The following is a 26,534-nucleotide window of genomic DNA, read 5'->3' as shown; positions in this document are numbered from 1 at the left end:
TGACCTTCAAAGCAGAACATGTGGTCTGAATAATGACCACCTCCTGTTTGAATTATTTATGGGAAATCGCTTTTAAGGAGACACTTTTCAACCTACAGCAGATAAATACAAGATCTACACTTTGTATTTTTTATGAATTTATGTAATAATAATGCCATAAGACGGGAAACACAAAACAAACACTGTGCACTTGTAAAATTCATCAGACAGGAGACATCACATTACACATACGGGCTCATGAAGGCAAAAGCACTGTCACTTTTGTTCCTGAAGAAAAGCAGCTAGCCCCAAAACGTCAAGCTCATCTAAATTATTAGGGTATTCTGCAGACATAAGGGTGTCAGTGCTTCAGGATCAAAAACACCAAATATCAGACTAGAGTGTGCTCTGAAAGGAGTATATTATACATTCCTAGATGGTGGTCTTGGTTGAATTCAGAATAGGGAGAAAGCAGAGAGAGAAGTAGAAATAAAAAACTTAAATCACCCTAAAACGATTCTACTTTCCTCAACACCTAGTGTCAAACATTTCGCTCATTATGATGCAATGAAAAATGCTTGCTGCAAATGCTACTCTGGCTTATTTGCATTCATCTATAACGGTGCTTTCAAGTCCCTGCAGCTTTAGAAGAAGATAAGTCTCTGCACTGTAGGTGTCTCAAAGGGAAAACAACACATTTTTGTTACAGAATCTGGCAGCAAATAAGGTTTAACTTGACAATGGAAGAACAGGAAACTGTTTCAAAATAAATTGCCTGTTTATCAGAGGAAATGAACCACACATATAATGAGTGTATAGAGGTCATAGTGGTTAATGCATATCACAGTGGGCCATGATATATACACAACACCATCAGATTATTATCACCTTCAAAGCTTCCTTTCTCTTCCTATTTCTCACAATACCACCATGAATGGATGCTACAGTTTGCCTGGAGACAGACAGTATAAAGGCAGTAGTGGCATAAAAACAGCACAGAAATATTCTCATGTTCTCATCCTGGCTTATTGTGTGCTCACTTACTCAAGGGTGAAAACTGGCTGTAAAATTCATAAAGAGATTCAAAAGATAATCACGTTTAACTCTTACAGAACACTACATACTCGAAATACATACTCGACTGAAATGTGACTAAAAAATGTTGAAATAAAAATTGAGAGCTATCAAGAGCTATCTAAAATTATTAATATATAAAAGCGACTTTACAATCTTAATTAGATTTACACATCAAAAATACACCTAATCATTGGCAGCTAGAATTGTGACAGAATATGTACTGAGGGACATAAATAAATGTGTTTGCACTTCCTGACAGACAGATTGTGTCACACTGTTTCTGAACTACCTTAAATCTAGCTTTGCTGTTTGCTGATATCACTCTTCCCTTTCCTGTAATATATGAGCCTCTTTGATTTCTTTTGAACATTTCTGAAGTATAAATTAAATGATACCATGATGAAGTGCATTCACATTATGTGTTTTGTGACGGATTTGTCATTGTCATGTACATTTCTCCTTTAATCCGTCGGGCCTCAAAATCTGGCAGCATTGTCAGTAAATGTGTTCTTACTGTGATGTACTTCAAGGTCCATTTATGCTGCGGGGTGATGGAAGTCTTTCACCGGTCTGAGGCAGACACATCAGCATTTGAAAGAGAGTTCTTTCAGGTTATAATGAGTTGGCGTGGCCATTTTTTGCTTCAACAGTCCTAATTTTAGCAGTACAGACGGTAAAACCGTCACAGGAGACAGCAGGATTAGAGGTGAAGCAGTCTTTGTTTGACCCTTGCATTGACTAAAGAAGTTGGCTCTACACCTAGCTCATGTTTTTATATCCCATAACTCGGTGAACCTAAGAAAGGGGGTTGGTAGTTGTAGCAAAAGTGAACATGGCAATAAGGAAACTGAGGCCCTCAACATCAGATGTGGACCATAAAGTCCTTTAACGACACACAACTGGAGCAGAGAGAGAGAGAGAGAGAGAGAGAGAGAGAGAGAGAGAGAGAAGAGTTCAGGGGAAGTCTCCTGCTTCCCAAATGAACAACAGCTGCTTCTGGAAACGATACAGTTGTAAACACACCCACCTGCTTAATTTCATTAACACCTCTTGAAATTTAGGATTGGAGTTAACAGCTTGGCTCTTGCGTTACAGTTTGTTTACAACCTGCGGCCTTAAACCTGCTATGGCTCTCTGTCGGTGGAGCAAACACGCAACATCTGAACATCAGACAGCGCTCACACGTTGTGTTTATTTATTTATGGCTGCAGTCACATCTGCAGTTTGTTGGCTTTGCTCTTTGTTTCATTCAGTGACGGTCAAACCGATTCTGAGTCACAATCAGCCGCATTGTTGGTAAATTTAATTTCCACATCTTTTTTCATTAGCTAAGCTTGATGGACCTAACAATCTGTGTTTTTTAAACATGAAAAGCAGCTGTGGCAGTAACTTTGAGGTTTGGACTGTTGATCAAACAGAACAAACTATTTATGGATATCCATTATTTCATATAAACTAATAATTTTGTTTTGTTTTTTAATGACAGATGTTAAATTGTTGCAACTGTAACTTCAGTGTCACTTAATATCACCAATTAAACTTCTAAACTACAGTAATGGTTTAATTCCTGAGGCGATTAGTGAATGAGGGTAAAAGCTTGGGTTTTTGTGCAGGGATCTCAAGGAAAAGTTTGTTAGTGGTGGGAGAAGTTTGTGTTCAACATTTTGAAACATTAAAACTATATGTTTTTCCTAAGAGGATGGTTATACTCCCTGGCAGATGTGGACATCACAGATGTGCTGTTGTTGTTACCTTACCTTAAACTCCTGTGGGAATTCTCTGTTACATATATGCACAGACAGATCATGATCAGAGTCTGCAGCCTCATTGTGTCTGCGCTGACACACATTTTCATTTTCTCAACGTCTAAGCAATTCCCTCATACATTTATTTATTTGTTTGTTTATAAACCTTGAAAACAAATTGTACTGATACAGACAGCAACAGACTGACAATGAATGAAATACATTGTTTTTCTGCACATGTGCAGTTGGTGCTTTTCTGGCCAGTTAGTTGAGTTTGTAGATGAAATTTAGATCACACATAATGTTGCATACATGCTGTCCTGTGTTACCAGAGTGCACAAGTTAACACTACTTCCCCTGGATAATGTCACGCTTTATTTGTAAGTAGTTTTACCATTGAGACCAAGACTGATGACTGCATGCCACTGAATCACAGCTCATGTCAGGAGTCATCTCACTTTGTGGTATATATATATATATATATTTTACCCTAACAGTAGATCAAATGCAACTTTCTAATCATGGCTCAAGGGGCTTGATATATATTTGGATTTGACCATTTTCATGCTAAAATGGGATACTGAGTAACGTTTTAATGAGGTGTCATTAACATCAATCACACTGATTTTGATCCAACCTGCTACGTGCTCCCGGATTTATCACTTTTACCCTCCATCCTCTTATTTTGTCATTTTCACACTTGAGTCTGCATTTTTTTCTTTTCCCTTGTGTATGATGAGTGTGTGCATATCTCAGGCATACAGTATGTGTTGGCTGGCTTCTTCTCTCTCCTCAGCTCCTGGGGTTACATTGTGCTCTCTCCACAGTTTATGCTGTATGGCTTAATTTAGTTAGCACTGTAAGGTTCAAAGCTTTTCCTGCCAAGGAAAAGTAAGACTTTGAGAGTAAATGTTTGAAAGTACTTTGATGTTAAGTGGCCATTAGGTGACATCTGCTATATTATCATTTTTTTTAGTTATTGTTGCCTGTATTCATAGTTCTTGGGACTTGTGGCTCACTTCACAAATAACTGTGACCACATTCTAGGGAATCCAAACAGCTCTTAGCAATGCACACCCTGAGACTATTTTGATGTGTGACTGCAGGCCTCTGCAAAATGAACTCTATGATTCAGACAAGCTGACAGGCACAAGCGAAACTTAACAGACCTGCGGTGGACAGCAGGAGAAAGATGACCGTCAGGACATTGAAGGACTGCCGGCTGGTGATAGTCATCTTCTTGTCCTCATGTGGGAAGGAGGGAGGGAGGGAGCAGGAGGGGGGAGGGGGAGGAGAGAGAAGGGGAGGGTTGCTCTGCTTTTAGCTGGATGTGGGCATCCTCTGATGCTGAGGGCTCCTCACATGGCTGCTGCAGGGAGACAGGACTCCTGTTGGGAACAAGACAAGCAGAGGGAGAAAAGATTAAGATATTTGATTTGGGTTTTTGGAAGTTACACCGAGCCGGGTAGACAGCTTGTCTGGCAGTGAACACCTTCCCAGGCTTACATAAGGGGATCGCTTGGGCATTCAGTTTAATTGAATCTGGCACTCTGACAACACTGGGGCTAAGGTTCCACTGCTTGCTTGATTATTCGTATCTATAAATGATAGTAAATTAAACTGACAATATTGAACAACTATAATCCACCGAGTTAAAATTGTTTGTGATTGAATTTATTACTTGACTGCAACAGCAGTTCCTTAACTTTATCAAATAAATATGACAAATATGACCACACCATAGCTTTTTGGTAACTACAACAGAATTGATTGATTGCCCTGTTTCAATTGGCCTAAAATATTAATCACCACTGTTGTTTTTCTTGTAAAAATGGGCTGCAAACGAGTGTTTCTTTTTCTGGGGTTTTTATAAAAACAAATTAAATTTTACATTAATTACAGGCAAAATGATGACTGATGCTGATCCATAGCTCCTTTACATGCAACAATTAGCAAAGAAGTCTACACGGAAGTCTAAAAATCAATATGAAGAAAAAACTTTCCTAAAAAACTTTCCTATTATTATAATTAAAACTAATTATTGCTTCCCTGCTTCTCAAATATTTCCATTCAAGAAAACATTAACAATTATAAAATAATAACCCTGTATTTTCTGCTACTTGTAGCCCTTCCAACGTCCTTCCCTTAACTTTTGAGCACACTTTCCTGTAAAAACATGAAATGCTTACTAAAGCACATCAGCCTTGCAAGACAATCAAGACCCTGCTAATTAATAATTGTATTAAAACTTTCTTTCAAATTCTTTCAGTCTTTCTTTCTAAAATCTGTTGAATTGAAATGTTTGTGTCATTGTGAAGTGAGAGTAAAATAACATCTAACAGCAGATATTTAAGTCTGTAAGGACGCCTGAGAAAAATGCTTTAATTGCACTAAAAGTACGGTGTTCTTAGAAATAATATTTAATGAACTACACAGAATCTGCTCCTTCAGCACACTGAAGAGTTTTTGATTGCAGAACTGCTGAAGAGCACTTTGCCTATAAGTGATGCATTCTGGGAGTCCATAAGTTGTTTTTTTTTCACAGAAAGAATCACTGTACAGTTGCTGTTAGAAGCTTTGTCACGCCCATCCGTCCGCTGATCATAAGTGAGATTAATGGGGTGGTGCCACGTTTTGCTTAGACAGGCTACTTCATTCTTTAAATAGCACCAGAGGAAATTGCATAAATGGTCCCTGTCTGTGCTTTACTAAAAGGTTATATTTATGGTAATTTATTGCAAATTCTGTCAATGATACATTTGCATTGTGCAATTGTTTAACACGAGGTTAATGTGCCCTACAGTGTCTTTGCTTTTTTGTAGTACTGTCTGAATGTGTAGTGAGACTTTTTAGATCGTATATGGTGCCTTTAAGGTACCCTACAAGGTGCCTTTTATTAGTTGTTGTCATGTAATTAAATACATAAGTTTTAGAAACGTAGCTCGTTGTAGCCAGCAGAGATCGGCACTTTTTACTTGTTCGACAGCAATGACATAATTAACTGCAACAGAAAATGATGGAGGTAGTGTCCGAGAGTGTTTTCCTGATGACCACAATATATAGTGCCCTACAATGAATTCCTCATATGTGGGTGGTGTTACCAGTATCAGCCACAGTGGGCTGAAATAGCTTCTCTGCGCTGGTTTCCACTCATACTCACAAGGAGAACAGATGGATTATTAGGGCGACTATAGCAACCAGAGGCCATGTAGCTATGAATAGATGTCGTTCGAATAAGTGCATGTAAAAATGGCAGGGAAGCTTGTTGCACCTTAAATTATGCAATGACTAAATACTTTTCCTGGATTCGAGTTATCTGCAATCTTTCTCACCACAGTCCTGTCACTTGACAATGACCATGTTGGAAATCATTGTCATTCTTGTCGTTTATGATATTCAAGCAGGATTTGGTATGAAAAAGCCTTTGCTCCTTAAATCCAGGATCAATATTGCCTGTATTTTTTAAAACTAATAATAAATTTATTCCCTTTTGAAATGCCTTATGTATGTGTAGTGAAATTTAAACATTCTCACTGCACCAGAAAATATTACGGAGCTGACTTCTGAATTATTGAGAAGCTGACAACGGAATAGAATTGACATATAAAAAGCAACAACGGGTGTGTAGATGGCCATCACTGTGCTGTTTTTCTTGTGTGTTGAAAAAAAAAGAGAACATAATAGTGGACCTTATCCAGTTTAATGTTACATTATCATGCTCTACTGTCTTTATTCTTAAACCTTTTGCAAGTTTTATGAGCAAGTCCCTCAGTGCCAAGTGTGGTGCAGATGAATCTCCATATGGAAGGAGATTGGAATGTTTGTTTCTTTCATGTGAATACATCATGCCAGAATGTATTTTTTTTTCATAAATGCACAAACAGAGCATTGTTCAGCAGGCTTGAGATGCCAAGTTTCACATACTTTTATGGAACTTTTATAGAAGCTGTGATGAGATGAAATAGTTACTGATACAGAAGATCAGAAATGGGCTGTAGGAAAAACCATATTCACAGGTTTCACACAAGTTTGACAATGTGTGTGTTTAGTGGTGGATCTGACGTGGACGTCAACTAACTGAATAATTATTATTAATTATTATGGGTCGAATTCTTCTGGAATTATTCTGACGATCAGCCATTTTTCTAAAAGTCCGACAGCTGAACGTTTACCTATGGGGCAAAACAAGACACTGAAGGCATCACTTTAAGCCTGACTTGCTGCTTGGTCCAAGTTGACTGCTTGTCGGCCATTTTTGCACAACTTTTGAACAGATGGCCAATTCAGGGAGAGAACAGCACAGCTGTCAGTATCATTTTTTAAAAGTTATGTGACGCAAACCTCTGAATGTCTTCACATGTCCAGTATTTAGGATTCTTACTCATGGACATTCACCTCAACCCAAAGGGCAATGATTTGAACAGAAACAAAGAAAAGAAATAGATTCCTGAATAAAATAAATTACATCTTATCAATAATATAGAGGCTTAAACTCAAAGGCTAGTAATGGCTATTGTCACGACCTGGTGTTTAGTTCTGGTTTTGTTTCCTTGTTTTGGGTTTTCTGTTTATTCTGTGTGTGAGTGAGATTTTTGGTTTTTGTATTGTTTTGCCCTCCTGGCTTTGAATAAAGGAGATTTTTGTTAACCTTACCCGCTCCATGCCTCTGCATTTGTGTCCTCCTGACGAACCCTGACAGCTATAGCATTATATACAACCAGTTAACAAGCCGCAACCGTCAGGAAATGTAGCAAGAGATGTTGTTTTTTTTTCTCTTCTCTTCCAGTTCACAGTATTCCTCATTAAGATCATCATGTGATCAGCACTGATACTAAGACTGCTATCATTTGGGTATTACACACATTTACACACATTGACACACAGACCCCAAAGCAGCAGCAATACAAATGACCTGACCTGATTAGACTGGATCTAATTTGGACCGGTGAAGACCTCGACTTCCTTTTTCAGTCTGGTGAACAACACCCAGTACAAAACTGTCTACTCTTTGTTTGAGGCACGGCCCCTTGCTAGTTATATATATGTAAGCTATGTAACCATATGAATGTGAAATCATGTATTACTGAAAAATATGTGCCTGCGTAATTGAGCCTCAGTGGATAAACAAATGTGTTGAAGTAACTAAAGCTGTACAAACACCTTAGAGAATCTCATTCTCTGTCAGGTGCTGTGGTAGTTATTCTTATTGTACACGCTGCAGCTCCTCAGTGCAATCCAGACATCACAGGCTAATGGTTGCACATGACTATACTAATATAAAACTGTTAGAGAGGACCACATGGACAGAATGTGTATCTGGAGCACAGCAGGCTGTTTTTGTCTTTTAAAGCATTTTAGATCAGAAAATCTGCTCGGCTCTTCAGAAAGCCAGGCAGCTGACGCCCCAGGAGGCTTGTTAGAGTGGCATTTCATATGATTTTTCCACTCTTTTTTTCCTTTCTGGGGAAAGCTATAGTGTACTGTCAGATGCTAACATGTGTAATACAACCCAGGGGATTCCCATCTTTTTAAAACGTCAACTCTTCCGACTGCTGTGGTCATATTTTTTTATATGTACATTATTCTTTCCTGATTTTCCCGTATTCTCAACATGGAGCCACATCATTGTCACATTACTCCCTGTGCTGTAGAGGCTGTTAAAAGGGTAAGGTTCACATCATCACAGGGTAGGGCTTGTTTGCGTAGAAGAAAGGTTTGTGTAATGAGCCTGATGGTAGTGAAGCAGAACATGTACTGTAAATACATAGAAGTGCATGCAGAAAGGCACACAGCACATAGTACACAGCACATAGCTCCCTGGGACTGAAAATAGAACATACTGCCCAGCTGAACAGGCATGAAACGCAGATGGAGGGTTTAGCTACTTGCTGTTTACATATCACATCAAACTAAAATATACATAGAGACCACTGCTGCTTTCTGTTGCCACTCTCTAGGTAAATATAAAGGCTGTTATGAGAGGAAATATGTAAGAAAATAAAAATTAACAAACTCCTGCTGTCATCAAAGGCATACACAGCTCATTTATTTGTCTACATGTTGCGCACTATTGCCCGAGAGAAGAAGGAAATATTAAGTGACCAATTACTGCAGCTACCACTGTGAACAGCACACGTTTCATCATAGCACAGCAGGAGACCCAAATATGTCAGAAGTTTGATGAGGGAAACTGCACTGGGGAGACTTGGAGATTACACACACTGACAAGCAAAAAGCCTGTCTCATGAACATCTTTGTCTGAGTCGCGCTTTTGTTAAACATCAACTTACGCTTTCTTAAAAATCATTATTTATGTATTTTGGCTTGTCTTTTTTTATCTCAGAAGCTTTCAAGTTTGTAAAGGGACAACACTACATTTCCCTGTCTTTCTCCGTGTACAGCTTAACTTTATTTTTAGAAGAAATATTTAGGCCTGTCATTTTGAGTAGTCGCATTACCTCTTTGTTCAATGGAGGATTGTACAGTAGTTGGATATATTTATGCACGCTCTGTGCCTCATTATTAGCTTTTCCTCAGGGCACACAAATACACTCTCTGTTGCTATGCTGGCCCTTAATCCATGTTAATGTGTGTTATCAATCACCCCCTCAAACACATGAGTTTGTGAGCATCCGGAGTGAAGTATACAGTCTAAAACCAAGACTCCCATTTCACACATGAGATTAAGTAGGGCTGAATGAGCTCTGTGCCTAATTGATGCTCCCTTTAACTGCCATTATAATAAACTGGGATTCATACACTTTTATGACAGTAGAGCTTGATACAGAAGCTTTATAGTGTGCTTCATTAGCACAAGAGTCCATGTAGGGAGATTTAGAGCTGTGAATATCAGTGACACAGAAGACTGAATTGTCAGTGAGTTAAGAGTGGCAGACAGAGAGAGTATAAGAGATTGTTAGTATGATATTACAGGCCATTACTTTTGTCTGCTTAAGCTTATAGAGTATTATCTTCACTGTGAAGCACTCAGACATCCACAGGAGAAATGACCCCTTTTACACAAGGAAATTATGATGAATAAGAAAACCCGGCTGCATTTAAATGTAGCCCATCCTCCTAAGAAAAAAACATCAGTAGGGGCAGTGTTATGATTCAAAAGGTTAACACTGATGCACTCTTGCAGTTGTGTGAAAAAAACACATCATAGCCAATTCACAAATGCCAAAAACTGCAATTCCTCATGCAGCCACTTGAAGCTGGCTCCAGAAGTGAGTCATACTAATATGTCAGCAAAGAAAACTGTTTACTGGTTACTTCCTCATAAAAAAGCAAGTGCCTACATTAGCTCCTCTTACATTCTGCTACTTTGCCCATATTTGGATTAAAGGGAAGTGATACAGACTCGGGCGCTGCCAAGATAGTGACCTCTCATCCTCTTTGGTGATGTCACTGAGGATTTGTCCATGGTTATTTACAGTCTAGCATTCATTCTTGGCCTCAAATGAAATCATATAGGCTGTGTTGTTTTTAGGAGTCATTGGCAGTCAACCAATTCTGTCATTTATTTAGGAGGACGTGTTTTAATTGTATTGCCTTCAAAGCATTTACAAAGGCTGTTGTTGACCTTGTAAAAAATCTTGAGAGTTGAAAGAACGGCCTGCACAACGTACTTTGAATTTATCTTTATGATAAATTATTTTAATAGTCAAATAAAAATGACAGTTACACAAAGAGTTGCTCATTTAAAATACCAACAAGATAACAGTTAATCATTCAGGTACATTTTACACTGCCCATAAATGTCTGTCTCTCTGTGTTTTTAACGGCACCTTTCCATTACAAAGTATTATGTGTATTTGTGCTGTATAACTGAGATCAGAGCTGCAGAACTCAGCATAAATTTGACTGATGAACAGGTTCTTTGGTTTACATGATCCGTCACCTGAATAAATTTTCCAGATCAAATATTCTAAATAAAGCCGCCGGCAGCAGCAGCAACATGTTTTGGTCTAATGGCTTGATGTCGCCTGGGAGACGACTACGTCACACAGGACATAGGAAAGTCTGTAGCATCATGTAATTAGCACCCACAATGCCGTGTACAGGAAATGAATACAGTTGAATAAAAGTCAAGGGAGAAGCACACAGCAGGGTTGCCATAGAGCTTGTTGTGGAAAGTTTGGCTGATATGGCAGCATAATGGGCTCAGCTATTGTGCGGTGCAGCTACCTTGCTGCATGGGTGGTCTGTTTCTGTTTTTGACATGGTAATGGTTTGTTAGCTTAACAGCAGGAAAGGATGAGAGGGGAACTGTAATCAAACTTGCATCTGATTTGGGCACATGTGTGTGTTCTACCTGCTGAGAGGTGTCATATTGATGGAAACCATCCTGCCTCCTGCATTCACTTTGTCTAACACACTTAATTCATCATCACTTCGGATTGCAAAGGCAGACTGGAAAATAATCAGTTAGTCTTAACATCCTCTCATAAATCTCAACTGGAATAATAATAATGCAACATTTGATATGTAGAGCTTTGTAATACCTCATAAATGGCAGCGGAACATTGGATTGTTCAAAGCAACTCCGTGTAGGAAGACTTGATATTTTTGCAGAAGGCAATATCAGCATCCATCTGGAAATAAACCTCCCTCCTTGGTTACAAACAGATTTGAACATTGCTCATTTCACCTTGGTGCACTGCTTCAGCCTCATTCAAAGTAGATGCAACTAAAATTACAACTATAGGGATGTTGAGAAATGAGACATTTTCTAAAACTTTAGCCACATACAAACTCAGTGAAAAGGGTAATTAGGACACACGAAAACACCCAGAAGATTTGTGTCACACTGTGTGAGAAAGTCTAGTTCGGACCAAATGAGAATTTAACAGGGTGATTCTCTCACACAAGTCATTTTTGCATGGCAGTAAATATATGCACACAGAGAGGGAGAGCTGGCTAATGAGACTGGAGTCTAATAGGTTGAATTCATTATACAATCAAGGCCTCAGAGTCAGCTGGGGGATAAGGATGCATGGAGCCTCATCTAATATAACTCAGATCTTGTTTCCATGATATTTACATGAATGAATCTATCTCATTTGATGCAACACGCACCTTTGCAAGACACTAAGGTGTTGTATCTATCCATAAAACCTTTGTTAGACAACAATGAAGCAGCCACGGTACTTAGTTTCTGTCCGTCTTTCCTTGCGCTGAAACTTTTGGTGAAGTATTCAGTTGTGATAATCAAAGGCTAGCTCAGTGTTTCACTAATTAAAAGAGAAGAAATCACAGGAACACCTGCGTGCACATTTCTTTTTCTTTTTTGTTTTGTTCGTTCATGTTATAGTAGGTGTTTAAAAGTGTGTTGAGCTTTTAGAGTAACCTGATAAATGTATTGATAAATGAATGAATTTGGAAGTGGTTGGCAGGTTGATTACTACTATAAATACCATTAGGATATGTTTCATTGATCGATTTGAGTCTGCTGTCCCTCAGCAGCACCTCTGTGTTGAGAGTTTTGCTTTGATCAAGTGACTCAGAGGACAGGGTGTCGTTTCGTTTGACTGCTAAATGTCACAGAGATGCAGTTGCTGTCGCAGTGGAGTCCCTTTCAAGGCCACAGAAAGCCTTCCAGGAATTGTTCCTCAGCAGCTCCCCAACACTTGCCTTTCCACCAAGATCCTGAGCTGCCTGCAGGCAGCTGAGGCGTCATCTGTCAACGCATCAGCACTTTGGCACTCAAATACAGTTTTCTGTGGTAGCGGGACTGTGACTCATGCAGAATAACTGGCCTTGTTTTGGCTCGGGGGTTTGGGAGAGACGTATCTTGTGGACTTTCTGGTGTCTGTGATTCAGACAGACACGGCAGTTTCTTCAGATGCAAGCCAGCATTGTTTGTTTGGATTTCCTTTAACACCCCACTCCGGGTTCATTTGGTTTCTTTTGGAATTGTTCCACGTCATCATTCGACTGACCCTGGATTTAAAATAGCTTCTACCCGCAGACAAATATCCCGGTGGGAATTTAAAAAATGAAGGAGAAAATCATGATTATGAGACAGTAATGCATGACAGAACTGCAACTAAAACACATTGGTTTCATAATCTTGGCTGTTTCCATATGACCTGTGTTAATATTCTACATTTACACAGAAGTTGGCACAGGAGGAACCTACAACTTTATACATGCTAATGAGTTAGCCTAAACACTAATTTTGTAAGACAGCTGTCACAAATACTGTAGCAAATGGAAGTGGGAATCCTGTCCCACCCATCCAAAGGCCTACAGCTGTCAACAAAATAACCTTTAGTGAGATTTAGACCATTACTGTGAGGCTATAATATGATCTATATTTAAAAACTGTAAACAATTTACATCATACTGTATACGAGCCATGTTACTCATTATATATAGCACGTGTTATTTTGCACTGTTAATTCACACTGCCTGAAAATATTAATAGAAAGCTCTTAATCCACAGTGAGTTTTACAAGTGTGTCAGATCCAAAAGTAGCGCACTGAACGCAGAGAGCTGGGAGGGTTTACCCTGAGATAACCCTTTTTTAAACAAAGGCCTGTCTTACGAGGTTTAACCCTCCAACTCAAACCCCATGCAATTTAGCGCCAAAATAGCAATCACAGATAAACTGCAGTGACCCTGGAGAGCTCTCGAGGTCTCAGAGGTCACAGAGGGCAGCCAAGAGTGCCTCAGAACGGATAATACTCCACATCCAAATGCTAATGGTGTTTTGGCAGCCAGTTTATATAGCCTGTTAGAAAAACCTGAAAAATCAGACTGTTCCAGCAATCATTATGGGAAGTGTTGGTCGACTGGCCATTGTAGTGGGATTGCACCTCATTAATGAGGCTGTCCTGGTTTTGACCCAAAGAGAGTGAACTCATCTCGGTTTGCATAAGTTTGGCGGATCCTTCTCTGAATAATAACTTCCTATTATGTCCTGAAATACTCCCTGAATGCCACTGAGTTCAACTCTAAGCTCTAATATATGCTAAAAGCTCTCACATCTCTATAAAAAGGTTCTGTTTAGCTGATTTCTGAGACTGGAATTATTTTTTTTTTACTTCCAAAATGAACAATGGAAGAGTTACCTGCTGTTATTCGCTGATAATACGTAGACGTGATTATGGTGCCTATTTAAATTATTAGTCATTATTGGAGAGAGGGATTATAGAGCCATTATATTACATGGTGAATCAAAAATTACAGTCATTTGAACCCATAATGACTCATGGATTATAGCGTGGCTTTCTATAGCACCTGATCTCTGCCAGCATGGTGAGCACATATATGATGTATGATCAAATGTGCAGTTGTGCTGGTCCCCTGTTTTGTGGATGTTTGCCATTTGTGAAGCTGCTGCCTCAGTGGTAGCTGACTTTTAAGAGACAGAAGCCCCCGCAAGTCTCCAGCAGACACATACTGTCGCTTTTCATCCACATTCATACGTTTGAGGTCCACCACCACCACTGAAGAGAAAACAGACGGAATACATTGTTTAAAGAGTGAGAATAACAAACCACAGAGATCTGCCGGCTGCACACAGTGTACTTAGTGTCTTTCTGCTGCTGCCTTTGTAAATAATATAATCGATTAGGAATGTTTTATTATGAAGGTTTTGATTCACGTGTCATTAAACAGATATACAATTAAGACATATTCCCACCAGAAAACAACAATATATAGTATTTAATAATTATAATGTATTGAGAATTAGAATCTAGTAACTAAACTGATGCCATGTCTGCTAATAAACAGATGTTTGTATGATGATACAGCAAAGTTGACCAAAATGTCAGCACTTTATTATTGAATCCTATCAGAAAGAAAACAAGAAGAGAAGGCAAACATGGCAAGAAGAAACTGGCAAGGCAGCTGTTCCTGCCATACTTTCCATACTTGCCATTGTTGACATTGCACAGGTAACTGCATTTAAACTCTTATCTCTATATGCTCCATTTCTCTGATGATAAAAGCTTTTTCTCTGTTACAAGGCTGAGCCTCAGTGACAGAGGATGTGCTGCAACAGCTAGTGTCTGACATCAATGTTTAACCCTTCGTTCAGGTCATCACAGCTATCAGTCGCAGCTGCTTTCTTTCCATAACGCCTCTGTGTAAAGGCAGTCAGGCAGATGTATATTTTGCACAGTTTATTATGGTGCCATTGTGTCTTTATTTTGAATGGAGGTTTTAGTTAAAGTGCAGGGAAAGAAACCACACTTTTGTAATATCTTCTGGTCTTAAAGGTATCAGTGTCTTAGATGAGCACAATTTAGAGTGTCAAGATTCCAGGGATCAAACTGGCAACCCTGCCCATTGTGCAAATCTCCTCACATGCTTTGGTTTTCAGCCATATTCTGTATAGTTTCTTCTCTCTGTAGCTAATTTTCAAGACTAGTCTTAAGCTTCAGGGCAGATATTCAGTGTAGGAGAAAATGTACTTTAATATGAATACAGCTCCAGAGGCTGTAAAGACACAAAGCCTCTCTTATCTTATAGTTTACTTTGCAGGCTGAAAGCTGCCAACACGTCCCCACACATAAATAACAGAATAGGTCTCTGGCCAGTAAATCCCAGAATGACAAATATGGACGTACATGGTTTGGTTCACAACTTTGTGATCTCTAGATGTTTGAATTCGTGCAGGTCTTAAAAAAAGAACCCATCGTACCATCAATGTGATAAAAACAGAACAACATTGATTACTGCAAACGTTCCACTCATTACAGCATCGATCTATGGTGCAATGGAACAATCAACTGGAGGTTAAACACAAGTCGAAGGAGCGTCCATGCAGCTTAGCTGCAGCAGATGGATGTGCTTTGTTCAAAGGTCAGACGCTGCCACGCCCAATAATGAGAACTGACAAAGTGCAGAGTCACGCATAAAGATGTAAAAGCCAATATGTTTACAGTATGATTATGCTCTAAGGGGTTGTTTTTTTTCAGAAACACCACTGGGCAAGGACCTCCTGACCTTTCTTCCCCAATTACAGTTTTTAAGAAGATTACACTGACAATAGTGCAAAGATTGCACTTGTTATTTGTGAGCGAGAATGAACAAGCAAAGATACTCATTTGCATAATAGCTCCACTCCAGTAAATATTTTCCCAGTGTATCCATGTGTCTTCCTTTGAGCAATCATTCAGGTATGATTTAACTTTAAGCCCGGTCAATGTTCAAAGGAGTCTAAGTGAGTGTAATTTTTCTTTCCTTTTGTGTTGTCCAGAGATACACACACACACACACACTGCATTAATATTCAAAACAGCCACTGGGTGAACCAGCATCTGAATTTCAACAGCTTGTCTGTTATTTGATTATTCCTTCAGCCTGTAATTTCAGTAGCTGCACAAAAAGGAGGAAATGCCTTCCTGATGGCAAACGCCTCGACCCCCTCAACGCAGTTCAAAGCTACACACACAGATGAAGAGGGTGGAAAGAAATGTACCTCACCGTATTAACACAAAGACACAAAGAACAACGTTTACTCGGCAGAAAGCAGAAAGTACAGCATGTTAACTGGTGGGGAAGCACACAGTTAACATGCGGAGCAAGCTACTGATATTAACATTGACAGTCTAATGGGAACTGCTGGTTTTTCTGCCACTGGCCTCCAATGGTACGACCACCAAAGCACAACTGAGGCCACATGGAGAGAGCCGATGCGTAGAGTGTTTGCTCTAAAGGCCTCCACTAGATTAGAATCTGATATGAAAGGGAAGCTCGCTTCAAACGCCAGCCTCTTCCTTTCACTTTCCCTCTTGCTCACACATAAAGCTAAACGCATATACTGTACACTCCCTCTTTCTAGCATCACAGATACACAGGGCTCGGGGCAGGGGAACTCAGTGTGAACACCAGGGAGAGAGATGTCATGATGACAGACCAGATAAACCAAATGAATGCAGAGTTTTCTGCACCACAGATCGGAAAACAAGGCACTTCTGCGCCCACCAAGCGACTACATGCTGCTGTTTATTTTGGGCTGCAGAATGTAATTATTTGTCTGCCACTGCTGCTGTTGATGTTATTAATCAGTTTTACTCCCAGTTTGAAACTGTTCAATGTGATTTTGGATGGCTGGTGAAAGAGCGGACACAGTGCACTCAGCAGATAAAAGCTTTTGTTCTTTTCAAACAAAAGTAGATCAATACTGCTCTTTTATAGCTTGTTTTTGAAATATACATTAATTTAAACTTTGCAAAGCAAGAGCAAACACTGGAAGAAATGACCAAACGGTATGTTTCCAGAATACATTATTTCCAGTAGCTTTGCAAAGACATCGTGGTAGTAGAATATTGTGTTTTATGAAACACTGTATCACACCATAATTTGTAGCCATTTTATGCAAATTGCAAATTGGTGTTGTGAAATTTAGAGTTAAGTTTTGCATCCTGGATTTGCCATGTGTCTGTCCAATAGAATATAACCAGGAAGTATTTGCCTGGTTGCAGGAGAATGTAATTTCAGTGGTTGTCCAAAAAAATCTATCATTGCTGTCAAGTGCTACCCCCATCAAGCAACGAATGCTGGGAAGGGCAGGGCGGTGAAAAACCCTTGTGTGGACACATAAGGGCTTTTCACCCCTGACGGGAGGTCTGGGGTTAATTTGAGTTCTTACAGTCAGATGACTAGAGTGACATCCATGTCTGACTAAACTTTGTGCACAATATGACAGATTATTAGCACAGTAAATGCAGTCTGACCAAGCAAAACATATCTATATATAATATAAAACTTCTTTCTTCTCTTTTTATGTTAGTATAAACTGCACACAACAAATTAAAATTAGGAATGAAATTATCTGTAGTTGCCATGTTGGTGAATTTAATCGAAGTGTTGTGTACATGTAATGTGATTTTTGTGGCCTTATCCACCTGTAGATCATTTAAACTCTGAACATCAAACAGTTAATAATGTGGCTTGCAGCTGCACTGTGATAAGAAAAGCATTACACAAATGAGCCTGCATGTCAGACCAGCAATAAAAGTGCTAGAGCAAACATGCATATAAAGAGGTTAGAGGGAGGCGGCCAATCAAACACGCAGGTTTTGACTGAAACTAAGTTGTGTGAAATCGACAGCCCGTCAGCCTCCTGTGGCCAGTAAGTATGGTAAAGGTGACACGCTAAACCAGAGACAATCATTAGTGGTGCTGACTGGTGTGGAGTTTGTGTTGTGCCCTTTCAGCATGTTTTTCTGACAGATGCAGAATACATGTGCTTGTTTTAGATTTCAGTAGGTGGGAGGCAAAACAGAGGAAGAGGTTTTCATTTGTTTAACCTGATTTTAAAACAATTGGTAAGTGCTGTATACAAGCAATAAATATCTAGTACGTAGGGTCCCGGCTCACTACAGTATATTATCCAGTCTTTCACACAAAATAAATTTGAAAGTGTGCAGTTTCATAGCTGTCAGAATGTTCAGTTTCCAGTTTCTGCCTGTGTGTGATAAACTGGGGACACACTTCTATCTCACTATAACCAAAGATAGACTCGGATAGAAACACACTTTCACTTTGTGTTCACTCCTATATAACCTTCTCTGTCTGTACTCTGGTAAGTCTAGATATATGACTAGGATTAGGGGTGTTGTGATGATAGGCGCTCAGTATAGCCGTTTTATTTTTTTTTTTCTTTGCCTCATCTGGACCGCGATAAGAACCACCATCCGTGAGATGACGATAACCACAGCTGTATTAATTTCAGCTCTGCTCCTCTGACTTTTATGTTTAAGATTCAGGCACCAAAAGGTCTTCCTCTGCCAAAAGATTGTCTGCATCTGGTGCCGCCAGCTACTCTGCAGTTTCGACACCAGTTCACTCATCTGTTCTGAATTTGAAATGCTCCTCACTTAAAATTTTTAACCTTGAGGGCTTCTGCCAAGCCACCGGTCACGACGCCTCTCCTAGCTCCGCCTCCACTTATGCGTGTGAGTGTGTGTGTACAATAGGCTAACTTATGTGTCACCCTGCCTATGTGCATGAATGTGTATATTTGTGATTCTGCCCAGAAGAAATCAGAAATTGTATGAGCGAGTAAATGTGTGCACCAAGCACACATTTACACCCTCTCAATGTCAATGACTCCTAGTGGGGAAAGTCAGCGCGACACTGATGGGCTCTCCATAACTGTCCCTATGAAGCAAAGGACAGTGGTTGTGTGTGTGTGTGTCAGAGACAAGGTGACACAGGAAACAGTCCTCATCTAATGACTGTAGGCAGAACCTGACCTCGCTTATGTTCAGTCACTCCTATGGAGGTAACGCAGAGTTCAGATTAAACACAAAACAAGAGTGATTGCTGCACTAATCTTCTGCTCAGTGATCCCTTTTAAGAAGCAAATTTCCCTGTGTAAACACCCTGCTGAATGTACATCAGCACCTTCCTGTCACTGAAACGAACAGACAGTAGGCTTAGACTTGTGTCAAAACACACAGTGCAGAGTAATTGTCCCACCTGTGCTAACGTTTCCTGTCCTCTTTGATTCCAAGTGCCTCTCTTCCTAGCTGCCAATATTTAGAAGAACTTTAGCAGGTTGTTAAAGCCGGTGCTGGAGGCCTGTGTTGCCTTTGTTGGCCTTATTGGTTTTGGGAGAGTTTAAAGAGCATGTTCATCAGGTAAACTCTAAAATTGCTCATTCATTCTGGTCCGCATGGTACAGTAAAGTGGGCCTTAATGAATTTTATTACATTTTCTAATTGACTAGTTAGAGTGTGAATAATTTCTTCCACTTGCAGTAATTAAAGGTGAGGGCTCACCGAAGAGACTCACTAGCTCCAATACACACCAGAGAGACTCTGCGCATCAATATCCATGCATGAACGCACATGCAAACACACACCTATCACACAAACACACTTTCTATCATTGTGCCCTTTGATTGCACACTCTCAAACAATGTTCACTGTCGTGCAAAATCATGAAAAGGTTGCCCCTGGGCCAGTTTTCACAGAGTCACCGAGACGAGAGCAGGATTTTTCACCGAGGAACAGCCTTTTGTGTGAATGAACAAAGGGAATCTCCTTCCTCCTCTGCTCCTCTCTCCCCTAAATCCTATCATGTGCCACCATGCATCTCCCACATGCCTGTTTCTAAGTTACCAGCAGCGTCGGCTGCCAATCCTGCTTAATTGCCTCCTGTGTAAAGTGACGGCTGAGGAGCAGCGATGAGAGCGAGCTGTCCTCGCTTTTTTCTTCAGCTCACTCTCTGCTTCCTTGGCAAAGGAGAGACTCCACCTGAGAATCGTACTGTATACCTTTGGGAAATTACACCGCGGTGTTCACCTGGAGTAAAACTTCAGGACCCAATGTGGAGACTTACTGAATACAAATGAAATGTCACTAAAATGTAACTCTTGGACTTTTAATTTAAGGAAAGAAAATGGTTTCAATTTAGTAAACTGCTCGGTGAGAACATTTAATTGAAGCCTGAGGAAATTGATGGAAAGCACATGAACATAAACTGTTTGGAATAAAAGTAAAGGACAGAGGCAGAACAATAACAGCAGGCACTGTTTGTTTTAACGATAAGCAGCTTTCCCCACTAACCTGGCTCGAGCCTGGTGAAAAAAGAAAAATCACTCCCGCTCGTAGAAATTACCACCCTGTTGCTCCTTGTTCCCTCTTCCTTTGTTGTGTCTTCCTCACAAATAGATCCTCCTCATCCTCAGGACTTAGCAGCTCATGAGGGAAGCCAGGCGGAAGAGAAAGAAAACACACCAGAGAAGAAAAGAAACACACTCTTCTCACCCCTAAGTCCTCCTTGGCAGTGTATCCCCATCCGTCAGAGCACAGCGACTGAGAGCGTGTAAGAGAGAGAGAGAGAGAGAGAGAGGAGAGAGAGAGATGAAATGATACTAAGTGGGCGAGTGAGAGAGAAAGTGAGCGAGGGGGAGAGAGAGAAAGAGAAAGAGAGGGAGGTTGTGCGTATGCACTGGAGGGTGATTCTGTGAACTGTATGAGCTCCTGTTTATCTCTCTGTCTGTCTCCTCTGCATTCCTTCCTGACAGAAGCCACAAGGTCAGCTGCTTTTACAGTAACAAGACTTGGTTTCCTCTTGAGAGAAAAGACTTCCTGTTAGTTCTCCGCTCAACTTCCCTCATGACTGAAATCACTCTCCGTTTTTTTTAATCCCCTCTCTCTTGCTTCGTCTCTCTCTCTGTCTCTCTCAGTTGCATGCACAGTCTCTACATTTATTAGCGTCCTAGCAAGAGTTAATCTAATCTGCTCTCTCCTAATGCTGCCTGTCCAGAGGTCATTCCGCTGCAATTTCATTCTGGAGATGCAATGCATAAACAGCCAAACACACTTTCTGGTTGACTACTAAACCATCTACATGTTTAGCTTGTTCTTTATGCTTCAATTTGCATAAAGAACAACAACACATAACTGATTTCCAGTATGGACAGAGAACTCGTGAACACATGGAATTAACCATTTAAATAGACTAAATACATCATTATGGTGTGATTGATAATGGTTCAATAAGTAATGAAATTGGTTAGTTGCAGCCAAACTGCAGTTGCGTGATGACGTTATTAATGAGCTGGTTCGAGGTGCCTCCTAATGGGTACATGGCCACCTCCCAGCTGTGTTCCTCGACACACAGCAGAGAGAAGAACACAATTATAATAAAACAAGTGACATTTTTTGAAAGCTAGGATTTACGCCAATAAAAAAAACTAGAGAAAATGTTAGCAGCATATACACATGTTGAAAGAAACCAGTATTGTCATTGGTGACTTGGTTTGTCAGCTTGTGTGTCTACGGAACATGCTGTATCTGTGATACTCTCCCCTTCATCTCTGCTCTGCTGGTTCCTGATGTGACATGGCAGCCAGAGAGTTTAAGTGTCTCCCCTGAGTACAGCCAGTGCTGGGTCAATATGCACATGGAGCGCCAGATCAATCAGGTCACAAACATCAGTGAAAGGTGATTCTGGGGCCAACCTGGCAGCTCCTTCAGTAATGTTGATAAAGTGTCAAAATGTCTTGAGTCACCGAGACTGGCACACACACCACAGGCAAAGTGACAGAAACCCTCATTCACACCATAGAGAGAGTGATAGGAAATCTCTCTGAAGTGGGGAAATGAAGGGTATGAACATATGGTCATGTCATCTTGACACTGCACGTTCGCCCGCTGACCAGAGAGCACAAGAGGTGCTCCCGCGGAGCACTGTGGGTATTGTGTTGTTTCGACCGGCGGGTGTTGCTCCCAGACACATGGCTGCATGCAGCAGGAGAAGAGGAGCTCTGATAAGGGCCAGTTTCTGTCAACAGGAGGCTGAGCCGACAGGGAGGCCTGAAGCAGGTTGTGTGGTGACTGGGCTGTATGATGTTTAGCCAGGTGGAAGTATGCACAGGGGTGATATAATGCATCCTCCGAGTGTGTCTGTGTGCTTGTGAGTGGAGCTATAACCGCTCATAGCCTGTCATTTCCGATCCAGCACATTCATCCGCATGCCATCTTTTGTGCTGTTCTCACAACATTCAGTGCCACTACGGTCACGTAACAAGTGAAAGAATTGGCCTAAATCAAGCTTTTAAATCCTCCTGCATCCAAAACTATTAACATGAAACCATCACAAAATCATAAAAGATCATATCATTTGTCACAGACAATAGCTGCGATGAAATTCTTGCTGGAATTGTTGTTTTATATGGAACACTCACAGTGCCAGATAGTAAATATTACACATTTCCGTTACAACTCATAAAATATCGAGTGGCTTGAAATGTACTCAGGAAATGAGGTCATGATAAATGAATGTAAAGCAGGGAAGCAGTGTGATTGTTTACTGGAGTCACAAGGGAATGCCTGTGATGACTGTATACCAGAACTCTTTCACACTGTAAATAGATCAGTCATTTGTTGCAGCGGCTGAGCATCACCTTCATGTGTGTGTGTGTGTGTGTGTGTGTGTCCACTCTACAGACTGCAGGGTACACAGTTTGTCAGTGACCACACCGAGGTGCAGGGTCGTGTCTATGACAGGCTCCTCGCTTGAATTGTTTTACAAGCAGCTGGGCTCAGTAATAATGCAGCACAACAGAATAAAAATACCAAGGCATTCATCACCTCGATCAGACCTTCTCACAGACAGAGTGCAGATGATCTACTGCAGTTCCCTCTTTTGGTTAAATGTCCTTCCCTCCTCTTTGAGATGCAGATGATAGGAGTTTTTTCTGTCTCGCCTGCCCTTTCCTCCTTTTAGCCAAGCTCCAGGAGATTTCTTTGAATCTTTTTAGGAGGCTCCATAAATGTAGAGGATCAGCTTACACAGTCCACCATTAAACCTACAGGGTATTTGATACAGATGTGACTTTCAATCTTCAAAACAAAAAGAAAGAGATTTCAGCTTTGCATCGTGTTGTATGGTCCAAGTGCACAGAACAACTTCTTTTAAAGGCTTGTCTGCATTTTTTTCTTTTACTTCTCACATATCGCTTCATTCTGTACAGCTGTCTTAACTTTTCTGGTAAAAAAACTAAATTGAGATAGCAATTTTAAAATGTTTAGGTTCGTATGCAAAAATGTAGCCCAGCTATAAATTAGTGTCCTGCAGCTGATGCCAGGAAGTCCCATGGCAATAACGTGAGTGAATGTGGTTGTCAAGCTTTTCTCAGGGGCCCTGATTATGTGCACTAGATGGAGGTCAGAGAAGGAACGGGGAATTGTGCAAATCCCTACAAGTCATTGCATGTCCTCTGGTGTTCAGATGGATGCTGCGTCCTGCTGCTTTTTAATGACTCATTCAATCATCAAAATGTAGGTGGAGCTCCTCCTTTTGCTCTGGTTGACTCCAAAAAGTGAACGAGGGGAAAGAAAATTTGACTTTTAATTCCCAAATGAGCTGTTGTAGTTGTTACAGTTTATTGTTGCTTTTCAAACCTAATTTGGAAAAACTGGGCCTTTACTCAGGAGAAGTAAAAAAAAAAAAAAAAAAGAGTCATGCATAACATTAGCTCGCTCTTCACCAGTCTCCTGACAGGTAGCTGTCCATGCACTTCCTCTTATTTAGTGAAGTGTGTTCTCCTAATTGCCTGGAAGGTAGTGTTGCTTGTTGCAAAGCTGTAAGCCCCATCTTGGAAGCGACGGGGTGTCACTTAACATCAGCAATTACAAGATTCAATCACAAACTGCTCAGCCATCTGAAGAATATTAAGATAATATTTGTTTTTTCCTCTAAAAACAAATCCAGTGAACACGCTAATTTGCTGCTGAACAGCATTTTATAGTCCTCTTTGAACACTTATTATTCTGAGCATAGCATTTCTCTGCAAAGTCAACATCTGGAGGTAATTACAATGTGAGATTATATGCATATTTACACACACAGAAATTAGCTTTCATTGTTGTAGAATATAACTTTAAATGGGATTTTTAGATGGCATTATTGTTTGGTGGATGGATTTTTATGACATTCAGATGGAGTAAAACCTCAACTCTTTCTGCTTTGAGCTTTCTTTGCTGCACTGAAGAAGTCAAAAGACTCTCCGACAGGTTTTGAGTCATACCTCTGCATGTTGTTTCTTGTGAACCAGTTGTATGTCCAGTTGATGTCATCTCCTGCCACATATGAAGTGACAAATCGGTCCTGGCACTGCAACCGAAATAGCCTTTCTCTCTCCTGAGTCAGTCTGTCCAGACTTTGAACTCCTGTGTATGTGGCCAACACTCTGGTCAGCTGTAGTGTTATTTTTTTTCTTTCTGTTATGCTATTATTTTACCATCATCATGTAATGACTCATATTTTCTCTGTCTGAAACTCTAAACAACAAAAACAAGCCCTGGGGTTGGTGCAGTATTTTAAGTTCAGACATTACATAACCTTCTTTAGAAGAAAAATAAAATATTTAGCATCTGAAACAACTGATTAAACTATTGATTAAACCATGCTGAACAAGTCAGTCACATATATTATTTATATTCCATTACAGATTACAGGAAAGCACAGCGTGATGTCTTGGGTCATGTATCTAATGAATCGTGCTACACAAAGTAGGCTGACAGTCATGTTTGATTGTGAGACTCCATCAAAACAGCAGTGACGTTTAAATTTCAGCAGAAATAATCCAGATTTATGATAATCCCTGAATGACTTCAATAACATCCTCAAAGCAAATTCTGGTATACAACATTTTACTTGTTTATATTTTCTCTATTCTGGGTCTGCCCATTTTTTTTTATCTTATAGCTAAATCATTTTTTAATGTATATATATTTTACAGCACATTCAAAAGATAAACAGGCCAAGAGAAATGTCAGATGACACAGGACCAGCTCCATTAATTATTTAGGAGCTGTCAATAGTATATCTGCTCTTTTCATCCCCGCCTGTGTGTAAACAACAAAGCCTCAGAGCCTCGTCACCTATCATGATACTTCACTCTGAAGCCTTAGTGTGGAGAGCAACTGTCAGTCAAACTGATAGAGACTGATGAAACTGGAGGCCCACCTAAATTTTGTATGAGGTTTTGGGTGAAAGCCCTTCAAAAGGAATGTGTGTGACTATCTGGACTGATCCTAATGTAAAAAATCCACTTTTGGCTGAAACAAAAATAACAAGCTTCCCCTCACGGTCACCGTCACGGTCGACGGGTTGTTATTGCTGTCATAAAGCAGTGAAATTACTTTTGTGTTTTATAAATAAGGATTATGTATCATTACAATGATCATCCTCCTGTGAGGAAGTTGTTGTTTTGTGCAAAGTTTAATAGCTTTTCACCTCAACGGGAACCATGTCCTTCTCAGTGATTGATGCTTTCACTGTTAATTTGTTCCAGGATAATTAGTGAGAAAACAATGTAGGGATTTTCAGGGGCTGTGATCAATTCCACTCTCTGCCAAGCCGACTGGCTGGAAAGGATTTTTACTTTACATCCCTGACAAAAAAATCAAAATAAAACAATGCTTCAGGTTTTTACCTCAACAATAGTAAAGAATACGAGTGTGGAATCAGACAAGAAGAAAGCAGATAAAAACTGCACAGCATTCAACATTTAATGATGTAGTATTCACATTTAGACATCCCTAGTCACTGGGTAACTCATGCTGACCTCTGTCCCACTTTCTGCCAACAATAGCATTAGAAAAGAAGTCATTCAAAAGCACCGAAGTGAACATTACAGAAGAAAGGCCGGCCTTCTCAGGTTTAATCAAGACCGGGTTCTCTTTAATCTTAAAGGAAACGGACTAAAAGTCATTCAGGTGCTGTCTTTTAGTGCTTGAAGAACTTTCTACTTTACCTCTAATAAGCCTTTTATAGCTCAGGTTTCTGTACCATGCCAACCTTGCTGATTCCTTCAGCAATGTGGTGCTACAAATTAAAACCAGAATAGGAGCGTGGGAGGGACCATCCAGGACGATAAGGTGAAATACAGCTCATTCTGGCATTAGCGCAAAAATGTTTAACAGCAACATTAAACTGCAAATCTTTGTGGCAAGAGGCTTTTGTTATGTCTGCCCAAGTCAAATCTAACACACCTGGAAGTCTGGCTCCTCGTGTTTCAGACGGTGATTCATAGCTCTCCGACTTGTCGACCCGGCGTGCTCTCAGAGAGGGAAGACAGATCTGACTCTTTATGAAATTACCTCTTATCAGGTTCTGAACATAGAGAAGTGTTCAGAGGCAGACACAAATAATGTATTGTCAAATTCAACTGTGATTGGCAGCAATGAATAATCTTAATGATGATGTATGTGTTGTTGTCTCCTCAGTGCAAAGTGTCAGAAGTCCAC

The 26,534-nt window shown here is 40.2% G+C and overlaps 1 protein-coding gene across 3 annotated transcripts in view; it reads right to left on the bottom strand.

The window, feature by feature from the left end:
* The window catches only part of shisal1b (shisa like 1b), a 32,674-nt gene extending 11,998 nt beyond the window's left edge, over positions 1 to 20,676 (bottom strand). For 2 of the 3 annotated variants that reach the window (XM_028432098.1, XM_028432095.1), the window contains exons 1-2: positions 20,340 to 20,651; positions 3,971 to 4,189 (exon numbers count right to left, since the gene is read on the bottom strand). In XM_028432098.1, coding sequence (XP_028287899.1) covers positions 3,971 to 4,037 — 67 coding nt within the window. In that variant the 5' untranslated portion in view covers positions 4,038 to 4,189; positions 20,340 to 20,651. Of the gene's footprint in view, positions 1 to 3,970; positions 4,190 to 20,339 lie in introns of all 3 variants that reach the window. The other variant, XM_028432097.1, reaches the window with a different exon arrangement.
* Between the last annotated feature and the right edge of the window lie 5,858 nt (positions 20,677 to 26,534).

This window comes from Parambassis ranga, chromosome 19 (genome assembly GCF_900634625.1).
Source record: "Parambassis ranga chromosome 19, fParRan2.1, whole genome shotgun sequence".
Classification (NCBI taxonomy): Eukaryota; Metazoa; Chordata; class Actinopteri; family Ambassidae; genus Parambassis; species Parambassis ranga.
The sequence above is the reverse complement of the archived record's forward strand: the minus strand, read 5'-3'. Positions and strand labels throughout refer to the sequence as shown.